This window comes from Drosophila suzukii, chromosome 3, assembly GCF_043229965.1.
Source record: "Drosophila suzukii chromosome 3, CBGP_Dsuzu_IsoJpt1.0, whole genome shotgun sequence".
Classification (NCBI taxonomy): Eukaryota; Metazoa; Arthropoda; class Insecta; order Diptera; family Drosophilidae; genus Drosophila; species Drosophila suzukii.
This window is the reverse complement of record NC_092082.1, coordinates 77,452,914-77,466,668: the sequence shown is the minus strand read 5'-3', so window position 1 is coordinate 77,466,668 and position 13,755 is coordinate 77,452,914. Positions and strand designations below refer to the sequence as shown.

General features: G+C 41.7%; 1 protein-coding gene across 5 annotated transcripts; it reads right to left on the bottom strand.

Annotated features, from left to right (window-relative positions):
* Positions 1-4,428: 4,428 nt before the first annotated feature.
* On the bottom strand, positions 4,429-11,622 carry LOC108019257 (uncharacterized). 5 transcript variants are annotated; one of them, XM_065866482.2, is made up of 7 exons: positions 11,447-11,622; positions 11,294-11,384; positions 6,839-7,237; positions 6,475-6,560; positions 6,148-6,231; positions 5,189-5,439; positions 4,429-4,735 (listed from the first exon to the last, which is right to left on the bottom strand). In XM_065866482.2, the coding sequence occupies exons 3-7, from the start codon at positions 7,233-7,235 to the stop codon at positions 4,609-4,611; spliced, it is 945 nt and encodes a 314-aa protein (XP_065722554.1). In that variant the 5' UTR covers positions 7,236-7,237; positions 11,294-11,384; positions 11,447-11,622; the 3' UTR covers positions 4,429-4,608. The 5 variants fall into 5 exon arrangements, with proteins under 5 accessions (XP_065722554.1, XP_065722553.1, XP_036673845.2 ...); XM_065866481.2 differs by having other exon boundaries at positions 6,839-7,240; positions 11,447-11,621; XM_036817950.3 differs by having other exon boundaries at positions 6,839-7,240; positions 11,294-11,622.
* Between the last annotated feature and the right edge of the window lie 2,133 nt (positions 11,623-13,755).

The window sequence follows — 13,755 nt, the reverse complement described above, 5'->3', positions numbered from 1 at the left end:
GAAATCGGTCGTGAATTCATGAAACAACGGCAAGTTATTTATTATTTATTTGGTTTACTTTTTATTTGTGGTGTATAATAAAGTAAGGGACTCCTATTTGGCAGGTCATTTTCAGGAAACACTTCTTTCGAAACAAATCGATGCTGGGCAGCTTTGACAGCTTGTTTAATTGGTGGCGAAGGAGCCCACGACTTTGTGGCCCACATTCCACTCCCCCAATTCAGCTTATCAGGCCAAAATTCCCGCCCTTTAGGCCATAACGGAATGTACTTTGTAGCCAAAAGGCTCGTTGATATTTTCCGGCCGTAGGAAACCACCGAAATTAGCCGGTAAAATGCCAGGGCTAGATGGCCGTCTGCCAAATTCGGCACTTCCAATTAAATATTTTACACATTTTCCACTCTTAATAATTCAATATGTTTCACACGCCCTCAAAAGTCTCAATAATGAATGTAAAAAGTTCGCTCAGCAAATAGTCCGAATAAAAGTGGGTGAATTCCCCGTTGGCTGATAGTTTTTTTTGTTTCACTTTTGAAAAATGTTCCGCAAATTTTAGCAATTCCAACTTGTCCGAAACTGAACGGAAAATCGCTTATCAATTGATGGACACAAACGCGAGTACCACAGTGGTTTGGTATATTACAAATAGAAGAGTGTTAAGGAATTGTTTTAAAATTTAAATCCCGTTAAAACCTTTTCTGGCGCGCCTGCTTGGGTAATAATCTCGTAAAAAAACAATAAAAATAAAATTTAAATGGAAAAGAAACTCATTTTACATGTGACACGAGACAAGGTGGCCGCGAACTTTGCCAAGCTGCCATTGCCATCACAAAAATTGGAATCGGTTGGGGGCAAAGCAGGCATAGAATGCGTTTACTGGATGTCAGGGCGCCTTCTGATTTTTCCAGAGTGACGCCCCCGAAAACTGGGATGCCCCGGATACCCCCTATAATCCCCGGAATCCCCCCCGAATCTGACGGAAAAAAGCCAATATCGTCGGCGCTGACGGCACTGGTGATTCTGATGGTGATGCTGATGGTGACAACCACTGACATGCCCCTCACATTGCCGCAGGGTTGGGGCTGCTCGGTGGGTGGTGTTTCTGGCTGGGATGAGGGGAAGGGAAAGGGGGAGGAGCAGTACTAGGGACCCGGGCAAGGTGAAAGCCAAATGCAAATTCTGGCAGTGTGCCTTTCGGTATTGGTTTTGTTTCGCTTATACGCTCAGTGTATCGATTTAACTGCCCGCGTGGCTTCCCGTGGAGTCACCTCCTCCGGCGGATCCTCTGGTCGTCCTGGGCGTCCTCGCCGTCCTGGCTGTGGTTTGTTTTGGGTTTCATTTTCCAGCTTTCCAGGGCTGTTTGTGTACTTTTTCTGTATTTTTATGTTCGGCCCGCAGCTCGTTGTAGTTGTCAGCATCAGCAGAACATCCACGTACTTTCGTACTTTCATTCTGGTTGCGCTCGACATTGTCGCTGTTGTCATTGTTATTTCTGTTGTGCAGGAAATTGTTGTATGCAAACATTAAATTTTCAATAGGTCAATTTTGGTTCAACGCCTATGGCAACAATATATATATATTTTTGCAAAACAAATTCAATGCCCAACTTTTTTTCCGTTGGCCACTTTACAGTTTGTCGCTCGGTCATTTTTCCTGCAGCTTTCGGTCCTTAAACTGAGGTTATCAAACAGATTTTCGCACTTTGGCCATTCGAATAAATTGATTTGAACATAACCAACAAGGAAATCATATCGAAAAATGCTGGCGCAAATATCAAAATAATTGCCAGTGACTTTGATAGACATTTATGTACCTTTATGTACGTGCTGGTGAGACAAAATTTCGGTGTGTGTGTGTTGATTTGCGGCTTGGGTTTCCCCTGGGTATTTGCGGCAAATAGTTTTTGGCTTATGTCAGAGGCTAAATGTTGGGAAAAAGTTATTATTTCAGCATGACTCTGTCAATAGGTTAGCTTTTTGCGAATGTGTTTGTGAAATTTGCTACGCTTGATGAAAATAAATAAAGTGTTTACCTTCATAATGTAATTTCTGACCAAAATTGAACTATCTTCGAAATGTAATCAAGTAAATCAATTTATTTGGAAAATATTTCAGCAGCTCAAAAGAATGCTTTTGCCGTTTGATCAATTAAGAATATATAAAAGGGAATCATGTTTATGGGAATATTGCAAGCAGTTAACATTTACAAATGCAATGGGCATTATGGAATCAATTTATGGTTATGACTTTCATTAATCGGTGCATAGCATTGAAAAGCAATTAATAGCGCTTCAAGTGTACATTTAATTGCTTTAGCGGAAAGATTAATGTCATTTATTAATACGAATTTGAGGCAATTTAATAAGTACTTTAAAGTTATGCATATGTTTACAATCATTAAGTCATTACAAAGCGGAACTTTACAAATTAAGGAAAAATATACAAAATATGTTAATCGAGCTGGTTCCCCCAAAATCGGATTCCGGACAATAAGCCACTTGCAGCAATTCAAACTTTCGTCAAACCCCTCCAAGATTTCAGCAGCATCATAATTCTCCCCTCACAAACAAGAAGTAAATTATAATCTTCGTAAAACAATTTAAGCAGTCTGACAAAAAAGTCAGGCCCAGACAACCGGCTGCAGCTGCTGCATCCACGATGGCCGGAACTTCTGGTGCAAATTAGATCGTTGGCCAAATTCGATTGTTTCATTTGCAGCGTTTTTCCCCGCTTCATTTTCCGGCGAGTTCCTGCATTCGGTGTCCGAGGAAAGTTTTGCGCACAGTTCTAATTAGCGCACTAAAGATATTCAACACTCAGCGTAATTAAATGGAATTTCAAGCGATGCATCGGTTGCCGGTTGCCAGTTGTCGGTTGCAAGTTGCCGGCTGCAAGTTGGGCGGCCAAAGCGCCTTTAATTACTGGCAGCAGGCTGCTCCTGCTCCACAAAATCTTGCTGCTCCTGCTGTTCCTTGTGCTCCTCCAGATAGTGGCAGCAAACAGTCCAGCAGATGGAGCAACTTTTTTGGTGGGTGGCAGCGGCACAGGCAGGCGGCAAAACTTGGCCGCACAAATTAATCATAACTTTGGAGGCGCTGCCACTGCTGCAGGAGCACTGCCTTCATCTTGGACAAAATGTTGCCAGGCAGCCCGCCCATTAAATGTGGGTTAGGCCCACTGCAGATATGCCGCCTCAAGTCGAGTCGGCTGTCTTCCAGTCAACTTTCCCCCACACTGCATTTGCATGCTGCAATTTTCTCTGCGTCGGCGTTGCCTTCTGTCCAATAAATTTCAGCTGTGCTGAGGCATTTATCAAAATAGCAAAAACTTTGCGAGCGGCTGCAGCTGCGCAGTGCACGAGACGAGACAAGTTCCCTGCCTTTGGCATCTCAAGTTTTCCTGTTTGTTTTCCCCAAATTGCATGCCGGAAACTTTGCAGTCTGGGCTGAAAGCGTGCCCTCAATTAGGGCATCCTTTAGTACACTTACAAAAATGTATGTGTTCTTGGAAGAGTTGGTAAAAAAGGTTTATATAAAATTAAGGCAGCCTTAGTTCTTAAAAGTCAACTATTGCAAATGTATAGTTACTTTCAGTATAAAGTATTTAATTGCTTTAAGATGCAGAAATAATATTATCGTTCTTTTTAAAAAAGACGATTTTATTTTTCAGTGTCATGGTTTCCTCACGTGACCATCCCTTTTGGCATGCACTTGAAGTTTAAGTCTGCTGCTGAATGGTGATAGGCAATAAGAACCGAGAAAACGACTACTGTTGCATCAAAGCAACTGCGAAGAGGCGGCAACTTTTTTGACTGGCGGCTTACAACTCAAGGGGAAAGATGCGATTTCGATTGTTAGTAAAGCGTTTACGCTTTTCAACTTGAGCAAAGTTTTTGATCATCTACAATACTATATCACTATAAGTTCATTAATTTTACACTTTCAAAACTAATCCCTTTGATGAAGGTACTAAATTCTTACAAAAATTAATATTTTAAGAAGAGGATGGCTCAGATTTAGATGATAAAAATGTAATATGCAAAATTACTATTTGAATAAAACCATAATTTCAAACGCTAGATAATTAATTCACTTAAGTAAATCAGTTAAATAGTAACTTACATTTAGCCAACAGTTCGTATACTTAATATGCACATGTGCAAGCAGTGCACTGTAAACTGCTTTGAAACATACTGCTTGAGCTATTTCCGGTTAAACTGCTTATCTCAGAACATTCACCTTTTGTCTGCGTTGAATAACAGTCACCTTTTTGAATTTTGGAAAGCTTTAAAAGAAAGCTTTTAAAGTTGTTTGAATTTCGAATTAAATAAAATTTAATGGAATACTTTAATAGTATCTTTGAGTATTGAAGATTTCAATATTTATGATGTGGTAAGAATTTTTCCCTGGTTTTCCAAATAAAATTCTCCTTCGTCATTTAATGCATTTATTTTTAAAGGTTTTGTTTGTCAACTTAAAAGCCAGTCGCACGGCCGGCGACTATAAGTACAGAATTTTAAATAAATAATATAAATAGCTAACATCTAGGTGGAAGTCATAAATTAATTTAAATTAGTTTAGAGAGTGACCAGTTGTGGGCACTGGGAAGTCTAGACCTCGTTGCACTCCAGATAGACCTGGCGACAGTCGAATCCGGAGCGACCTCTGCGTCCGGCGTCGTAAAGTTCCTCGAAGTTGCTGCCACTGCTGCGGCCCAGAACATAGCTGGTGGCATATCTATAATGGGAATTAAAGACATTTAAATAATATATAAATAATAGAACATACCTATAGTTAATTGTCTATTTGAATATTCATTAATGTATAGACAATATAAATTACACTCTGTGAATATTTACACATTCCAAAATAAATACGGCCTCATAAAACAAATTAAGGTAAAATGTACGTGCTAATTGATTAGCAAAGTTTTAGTTAAAATTATTAAAATAATTATTTTTGTTTGTTAAAAAAGTGCTATAATATGATTACATTTAATATAAAAACTTAACGCTCACATTGAGAACTACCGGAAAAATTCAGTTTGAATATAAATGAATTTAAAAAAATATATTAAAATTTTGGTTTTTAACTAAAATACAATAAAACGAACCCTTGGATTTTCGTGGTTCGCAGGAGCTGGTGAGCCCTGTTAGTCAAAATATTTCCCCAATAAAGGTTGGTACTTACGATCCCAGCTGGCAGAAGATGCTGCTGCCGCCGATCTCGCGGACGCACTCCGTGTTAGCGTCGCACATGTACCGCTGCGTGCACTTGTCCTCGGAGCTGCGGTAGGTGCGGACGTAGCCCTTCATCAGGGAAATCCCGGCGACGACGGCGTCGCTCACGGAGTCCCGCTTGCCCAGCGACCGGGCGGCCAGGGAGCGGTGCGAGAAGGAGGTCTTCAGGGCGTCCAGCAGGTTCATCACGATCTGAATGAACTGTGGATGCGGAAGGGGGAGCGTTTTGTTCAGTGGAGTGGAGTGTGTGGAGTGTGCGAGTGTGGACAGTGTAGATGGGGTCGATAGGGTAGATTGGGGTGGGGTAGAGGAAGCATTAGTCAATTAGTTATGCATTTGCTGTGCCAATACTAGAGTGGTGTCAGTGGGGTGTGTGTGAGAGTGTGTCTCGAAGTGACAGTGTGTGTATCTGTGTGGACGGGAACAATATACATTCTCAGCACTGGGCAACAAGATTCGGCCATTAATTATTTACCTAGGTAACAAAGAGGTTCCCCATTAACTACTATATGAAATGGGTTACTTTAAGATGCTTGTCCTAAATATTTTGATCTTTCATAGTAGTTTTCCTTGTAATATGTTAGTATTAAACATCACTTTAAATGTTTCGATAATGAAAAAATAAAGGAAATCTGTTTTTAAGGGAAACTAAGTAATTATTTCTGCATTCTAAAAAGTTTTCTTTAATATAATAATCAAGTAAGAACCCAAAACCTTATATCATTAAAATACAATTTTATAAAACGGTAAATTGTTAATATTATAATAACACCTATGCTTCATTTTTACTTTCCAAACACTGGGGTTCAATTTAAATATATTCATTTCCTTCTAATCTCTATATCTCAGCCCCGAATCTTGTTGCCTGGTGTTACTCTTCGTGTTGTGAAAGCAATAAAGATGTTTTACCTCGCCAGCTTGCTTGGCCATCGAGTTGACTTGGTCGGGGTCTCTGGAGCCTAAAACGGCAGACATCACAGCCACCAATATGCCCTGTGCGATTATTAGCGAGGTAGAGGTAGAGGAGGTAGGCGGGAAGCAAACATAATCAAGAGAATAAGAAGAGCCAGGCACCAGAATCAGTATCAGTATAAGACATAAGACATAAGATATAAAACAAAACAAAACGAAACGGTAACAATCGAACAGCAAAATTACGATAAAGCAAAACAAAAGTGGCACAAAAGCAATCAGTGAGTGTATACCATGTTATGGGCTAATGGATCGGTAGATTACCTGCATGGGAGATCCGCCGTTGTCGACCTTATCGATGCCATCGCTAGGGGCCCCACCGCCCAGCAAGGTGTTGATGATGCGAAGACCTGTGTAGATATAGAGCGAGATTAGTAATGGGAAAATGGGACTTCCTATAGGAAGTATAGAGTCTAGCCAATAAATCGAATTATGATTAGAATTTAACACTTTAAATCATGGTTAATTCGATAAACAATACACAATATAACATGTTTTGCAGTAAATAACATGCTTTTGTAAATAATAGAATTATAATATAAGATATTTATTTTTACTATTCCATCATTGTAATTGTGTTTGTTCCTTTATATATATATTTTTCCACAGAAATGTACAAGATCCTTACCCATCGAGATGACATTGGCCCAGGGACTGCCGCCCAATCCAATGGACGTGTCCACATCATCGGACTTTGTGGGTGCATTGACAGCTCCGTTGAAGAACATGGTCATCACGGTGGACAGCATGTTAGACCAGGTGAATCCGCCGGGTCCGCCCACGCTCTCCTGGATCTGGTTGGTCTCCAGGTCGTCCTCGATGTCATCCAGGGCCACCTTCTTTGAGGCATTCGGCTTCACCGCAAACTTCCTGGCCACACTTTCATCCCGGTAGACAGGTGACTGGGTCACCTGGTGTTGCCGCTGGTAGACCTCCTGCTGCGGGAAGGCGTAGGTCATCAGCAGGCAGTTGCTGGCCACTATGGAGAGCAGCAGGTAGGCGTGCACTTTCCGTTGATTCCACATGACTACTGAAAGAAAAAAAGGCCGGTTGTCGGTTAGAGGTATTTAAAATTCATCGAGGGACAGCCCAGCCATACATCCGCATAACAACACTTTCACATTGCCCAATTGAGTGCGAGGGAGTTTCCTGAACTCACGAACGGGTTGGGCATTGGAATCAGCGGTGACCCATTTGGATTGCACATGCCTGACCCGATTTAATTTTGCCATTATACATTTAATTAAAATAATGAGCCGCACAGTTTTAGATCACTGTAAAATCTATGATTATAAATATTATGTAAGCTGTAACTGAATGATTGTTGTGTTATAATACATAACAAACAACTGACAAAAGTTTGGTAGAGTATATTTGAATTGTTATTTAACTGAAATAATTACAGGCTGTAAAATAAATCTCATAGCTTTATAAATTTTCATAAGATTCAATACTCGTATACTTCAATTTTATTCTCTTGCCTATATTCTGCAGTAATTTAAGTAACTTTTGGCGGTGGCGGTAAGTTTTGCCTCTTAAGACGTCTTGGTTGTTTCTTTTCAGTTACCCACTGGTGATCTAAATCAAGTTTTAATTTATTTATCTTCCCAACTTTGAGATGCTAATGTGCTATTGTATAAGAATTATTTGATTTCCCTAGCATTCAAATCTCAAGTGCTTCACAACCAACGGAGAATCCCAAATCATGGTCAAAATTTTCCCATTGCTTCTCCGCGCAACTATGTTACAATTTCCATGGAAACCAGATAAGAAAGTTGTAGCGGCGTGTAATTAAAGGTGAAGCCTCTCCATTCGCTTCCGAAACATCCAGAAACGAGTCTAACTGCTCCCAATTAAGGTGTCGGTCAAACCGAACCCGTTCCCCAGTGTAAGTTGGTGCAATGAAGACGAGCATTTGAGGCAGGGAAATTAACCGAGTGGCAGTGGCAGGTTGGGCAACATATGTAGAAAGCCGCCGCCGCCGCAGGTGAGGTGGCAAGTACCGGCAATTAGAAGTGACTTCCTCACGGCGATCGGTCATTGAGATTAGCGATATTAGCATCGAGAACCATTCACAATTGAATTAGAATGGGATCGCCAATGTGAGTGGTGGGGTCTTCTCCTCATCGCGGTCTTCAATAGGGGGCCACATAACCAGTTCCAGCTAGCGGTTCTTTCTTTCGCTCAGATGTCATGCAACAGGTTCCCGTTACAATTAATAAAGCCAACGAGGCTGCGGAATGCCAATGGCTGGGAGATTGCATTGATTTCCATTTAATTGCCAGCCGGTAGAACAGGCTCTCCGGAATGGGTCAGCGTGGAAATGTAAATTGTGCGGGCTATTAATCGGTCAGCCAGGTCTCACGGCTCTTGAAAAAGAGTGGACTTTTGATTGTTTGTGACACAATTCGACCCAGATCCGTGAAAATTATGGTGGCCATGTAAATTTAGAAAGCTGTTAGAGCGTGATTCAGCGATTAGTGGCCAAGATAATGGTAATTAATAGCTGGAATGTGTGGCGGAGAAATTTCATCGATTGCTCTCTGTTGAAGTGGGAAATTAGCCGTGGAAATGGTGATGAACAAATTAGTCACATCGATATCTCTATCTCCACTGCCCAGTGGTATTCTATGACATAATTCGAATGGCTCGTTAGCTTCATCGATGGAAGATGGCAGCTCATCGCCAGTTTAAAGGAAAACACGCAGCTCTAATTGGAAACCTCACACGCAACTCTTACTTTCGTGGCAATTAAAGCATCTTCTTCACAAAACAACAACGGGCAATATAACTATTTCAATAAGAAACGATAAAGAGAGCAGCAATTACACTGGCCGTTTGGTCAAAAGTCGCAAATTAGAAAGTGTGGAAACAGCCGCAAAACGAAACAGAAAGAGAAACAATTTGGAGGCGGGGGTGTAACAATAACCAAGTTCTTTTGGCCGAGAAATATCATTGTAATTTATGTGCTGGCCTCCCTCAGATATTTATTTTCATTTTCGTTTGCGGTCTCGTGCCGAGCCACGCTCCACTGGGTCCACTGGCCAAAGTCAAAGATGAGAAAGCGGTGAGACGTTCGTGATTTGCGGTAGGTGAGCAAGCTCTTCGGTTCCTGAGAGTGGATGGGATCGGCAGGGATTCGGTTTTCGAGGGCCCCCTGACTCATTCTGGACAGTCACGGACTGGTTTCCGGCAGAGAGAAACTCAGCTCAGCCTCGCATATTCAGCCATTTCACTTTCTTTTCGCCCAGAATCAAGCCAAGGTTTATTGACCAAGAAAAATAATCATAAAAAAGGAAAAATTTAATTAAGTGTTTAGCGGCGCAATTGCTTGGCAGGCAAGTGCTTAACCTTAATTGGAATACCCAGCGGCTTTCTAGCGAGTTTGTGTCTTAAGTCTTTCGTTTGCCCACCGCTGATGGTCAGCAACCCCGCGAAAGAAAACCGCTTTACAACGGTCGATGGGCCCAAACGAGCACTAACTGTGCTGCATTTTAATGCGAGCTGCTTTGAATATTGATCCATTGCATAAGACCTTAAGATGTGATGCAATCCCAGGGCAGGACAAGTCAGTGATCCACTTTTGCAGGGAAAACTTCTTGGCGCAACTTTTACTGACCCCGAAAATCAGTCGCCAGAAGACAAAATGACAGCCGCACGAAAGCAGAACAAATTGCACTTGCAATTTTCAAAGCCATTATGGTTATTAGTCAGCTGCATTTGATGGCCAAATTGCAACTGCCTAGACTCGCTTTGTTTAATCCACGAGTGGCTGCAGTTTGTGTATAGTTGGCTTAAAAAGATAAAAACCAATTCAGTTCGGACCAAACATAAACTGTATTAAACACGACTGAACGGCTTCAAAGAAAAACTTTCACCTCGCTCGGCTTGACAACGACAACCGCAAAATGCCAAAAGCAACCACGGCCAATGAATGAAAGTTACAAAAAACAAAACGAAATACTTGCTTCAAGCCAAGGAATGCAAACAGGCAAATGGGTAAACAAATAACAGACAATCGTGACCTTTTGCAGGCAATTAAATAAATAAATTCTGTATGGGAAGTGGCCAAAGACTTGGCCAAAAGACAGGCGTTAATTGGCAAAGAGAGATGCCGGGAGTGAAGGCGAAGACCCACATTGAATCAAGGCCACAGACAAAACGGCCGCAAGGCCTTTCCACCTGAAAAGGGGGGAGGGGGCTTTTGGGGCGACCATTCCCCCCAATCCTCTCTAGCATTTGAGCACTCGAAAATGAAATTCGAAATTCTTTGGAGCGCCCATTTGGGTCAGTGGGCGGCCATCATCGGTGCACGATGTTGGTTGTTTGGCTTGAAAAGAACTTGGCTGAATGCACATCTGCGTGTGTGTGTGTGTATCTGTGTGTGTGCGTGCCCACCACACCTCATCGCACCTCGTCGACGACGAAAAAAGAGAAGACCCCCCCCTTTTCGAATGCTTTGACATGTTCATGCTCCTCCGTCCAGTCGATGGGTTTCTGTTTGCCTTTTTCATGCAAAGTTGTTAACTCGTTTAACAGAAATTCCCCTCTCTCTTCCGCCCGTTCCCTCTGCCGCCTGTTGTTTTTCTTTTTATTGCTGGATTTATGCCCCGAGTTCTGTTATTTCTTTTGGCCTGACCCAAATATTTGGTTCTTGCCATCTAGTCCCAATTTGTTGGACAAACAAACCAAACGCACGACACGACTCGAGGCCAAATAGTGGCAGTCGATCAATTGTCAATAACTTTCTACTGCCAGATTCTAGCTCATCGCATTGCAGTATTTGCGTTGCGGGTTATTCACAGTTGATTTCAATTTTTAAAAAGATATGTGGTATTTTTATGGAATTCCTATCAATGGCAAATAAATAACATTTTATTGTCAACAAATTAAATTTGGTTAAACAAAAAATTGTTATACATTATAAAATATGTACCAATCAAAACTCAAAAAAGCCCCTAGTACAATCAATACTTATAAAATGTATTAGTTAAAATTAAAATGGTTTTGGTCCCTGACTAACACGCCAATAAAAAAGTAAAAATATTCAGCTGGCCCTCTTTCATTGAACCGTTTCTCTTACCTGTCTTTTAATCTGCAGTCTTTTAGTTTGTCGAGTTCGAAGTAATTAAAATTTAATTACAGTTCCAGTTGAGTTGGTTCGCCTGGTCGCACTAGAAAAATTGCAAGTTTCAGCACGCGATTGTCAAGCACACAATTCACTTTAAAAATTCACCCAAAATTTTGCACGGGAAAATTGCTCTCTCTTTTCGAGACAGTCGATCGATGGCAACTTTCGTTTACTTCGATCTTCGAGAGACTTCGGATATTTCTTGGCACTGTTGCTGGTTTCTTGGTTAAAACTGAGGTGTTGCTGCGACTGCTGCTGAAGTTGTCTGAAACGGCGATCGCCTTGAACTTGTGCTTTTATAGCATGACCCATTTTCTTCTATTCGCGATAGGCCTGGAAGCGAGCCGAAGAAATGCAGCCACAGAAGTTCGGAGACGAACATGTTGGAAGGCGGCGATATTTCCCATCATTTTTTACCACCTGTTGACTCTGGAAATTTTTATAAAAAAGCTTAAATAAGTATTCATAAAATTAAATTAAAAATGATTTTAAAAAATAATTGGAATCAGACAATTAAGGTCAGAAGCGATTTTTTAAATATTAAATATTGTTGATTGGGTAGAAGATAATTTTTTCAATTCGTAAAATTCGTATGTGTCTATCGATTTCACTGCATAATTAAATTCCAGACTCTGTAAAACTCTAGGTAGATTTACCTAGAAAAAAAGCCAGCTTGGCATCACTGATCGCAGGCGTGTCGTGGCGCCTGCGCAGATGGCTGACAAACCTGACTTGAAGAGCGGCTCGATCTCAAACATGTTGTAAGTCGGCAGACCGCAGGTGTGACTTCGTAGACACGATCCATCTTTCCACCTCATATATACTAACCGTTTTGTTCGCCATTACCTTAATGCGTTTATGGCCCATTGTTGTCTGTTGTCTGCCGTCTGCAAAAACGGTAAGTGTTGATCTACCTGGTTGATCTGCCCTCAAGGTTTTCCATATCCATCCCATTGACACGTCGCTGGACAGTCGATCATTTTCCTTGTTGTGGGTGCAGTTCCATTGTTGCCCTCGGACCTTGGACTAGGACAGCTCATCTTGAATGTGTTTTTAAAGATTCAACAACAGCGTGATTCATTAGTCTTAAGCCGATTGCTTGGCCCAATCTCGAGTCTCTGGTAAATTAGGAAAGTTCTGGGCAAAGAAAACATTTCAGGGGATTGCCAAGGAACAAAAGGGGGTTTTTTTCGAATTTAACTAAAAGTGCGTCCCCGCCTTCCACCTCTAACACCTCCTGCTGGCCAACTACACGTGCAAAAAAGTTAAGCCGTTGAGGCAAAAGTTTGCCAAGGATGTCTGCCAGACAGCCAGTCGGCCAAAAGCCCCCAAACCCCCCTGTTGTTTCCCCACCCATGAGAGAACTCAGGCATTAGAACCCTTGCGAAATCAAATCGGAAAATAGAAAATGGAACAAGCAACGAAGGTTGCCATCTTGAATTGCAGTTGTGTGTGTTTACATTTAGTTGTATTCGATTTGCATACCCGATTGGTATTGGGACCAGGATTGGCATGGTGCTGGAATCCTGGGAGCAGGGTGTTGGGATCTGTGAGCTGGGTTCCTGGGGTTAGTCCACCCGTAAATCAATGCCAACTGTGCGGGCAATCAGGATTTTGGGGAGGGACTCTTTTAACCCGTCCGAGTGGATTATTAAGTGGTCTTAGAGCCCGAGTCAAGTGCTGCTGTTCCAGCTCCTGCTCAGTTCTGTTCCGCATGTGTGTTTGTGTGGCTTGCTTATTGAATAAATGTGGTGGGATTTATGCAAATCCTTGCGATGCACTCCAAAACCCACATTCACATCCACATGCCGTTGAAGAGGATGACCACTTGGGCATATGCTTAATGCGGCCATAATTGCTCCGCATTTGTTATCGCCAAGCGAACTAACTTTGCATATCGGGCCATTTCAGCTATAGCCGGGATTCGGTGGGATTACCGATTTCCCGTTTAATTTATGTGCACAGCACAGCTCGTTTTTGTTTGCCAATTCCAATATTTGTGTTTACATTTGGCATTTTCATCCACTTCACCCCCACTACACTCAGCTCACCCCTCAATCACATTAGCCTAATGATTTCCCTGTCAACCGAGAGTGGAAATCAAGGGAGGTGGGGCGGCCGCAGACTAAACATGAAGCATAAATCAGCTTATCAAATCGGCATTCAGTAGTTCGGTTTATAATTTGTACAGGCAACACAATATTTGGCATAAATGATGAATTGTTTGCGGAATATTGCGCTAACCAGAGCCACTGAGCCTGTGCCAGTATTTGTATGTTCGTGATGTGGTATTATCTGATAATTCCCAATAGAGCAGCATCCGGGAACAACTAATTTGGCGAAATTTTGTTTGAAATAAATTTTTAATTCAGTACATTAAGAGTGGAGAACAATGAAAGGGATGTTTCTCCTAT

Coding starts and splice junctions, on each gene's coding strand:
- LOC108019257 (XM_036817950.3), bottom strand. CDS start 7,235: ATGTGGAATCAACGGAAAGTGCACGCCTACCTGCTGCTCTCCATAGTG. Junction 6,232..6,474: donor ACGGCGGATCTCCCATGCAG/GTAATCTACCGA, acceptor ATAATCGCACAG/GGCATATTGGTGGCTGTGAT. Junction 4,736..5,188: donor ATCTTCTGCCAGCTGGGATC/GTAAGTACCAAC, acceptor TTCCCATTATAG/ATATGCCACCAGCTATGTTC.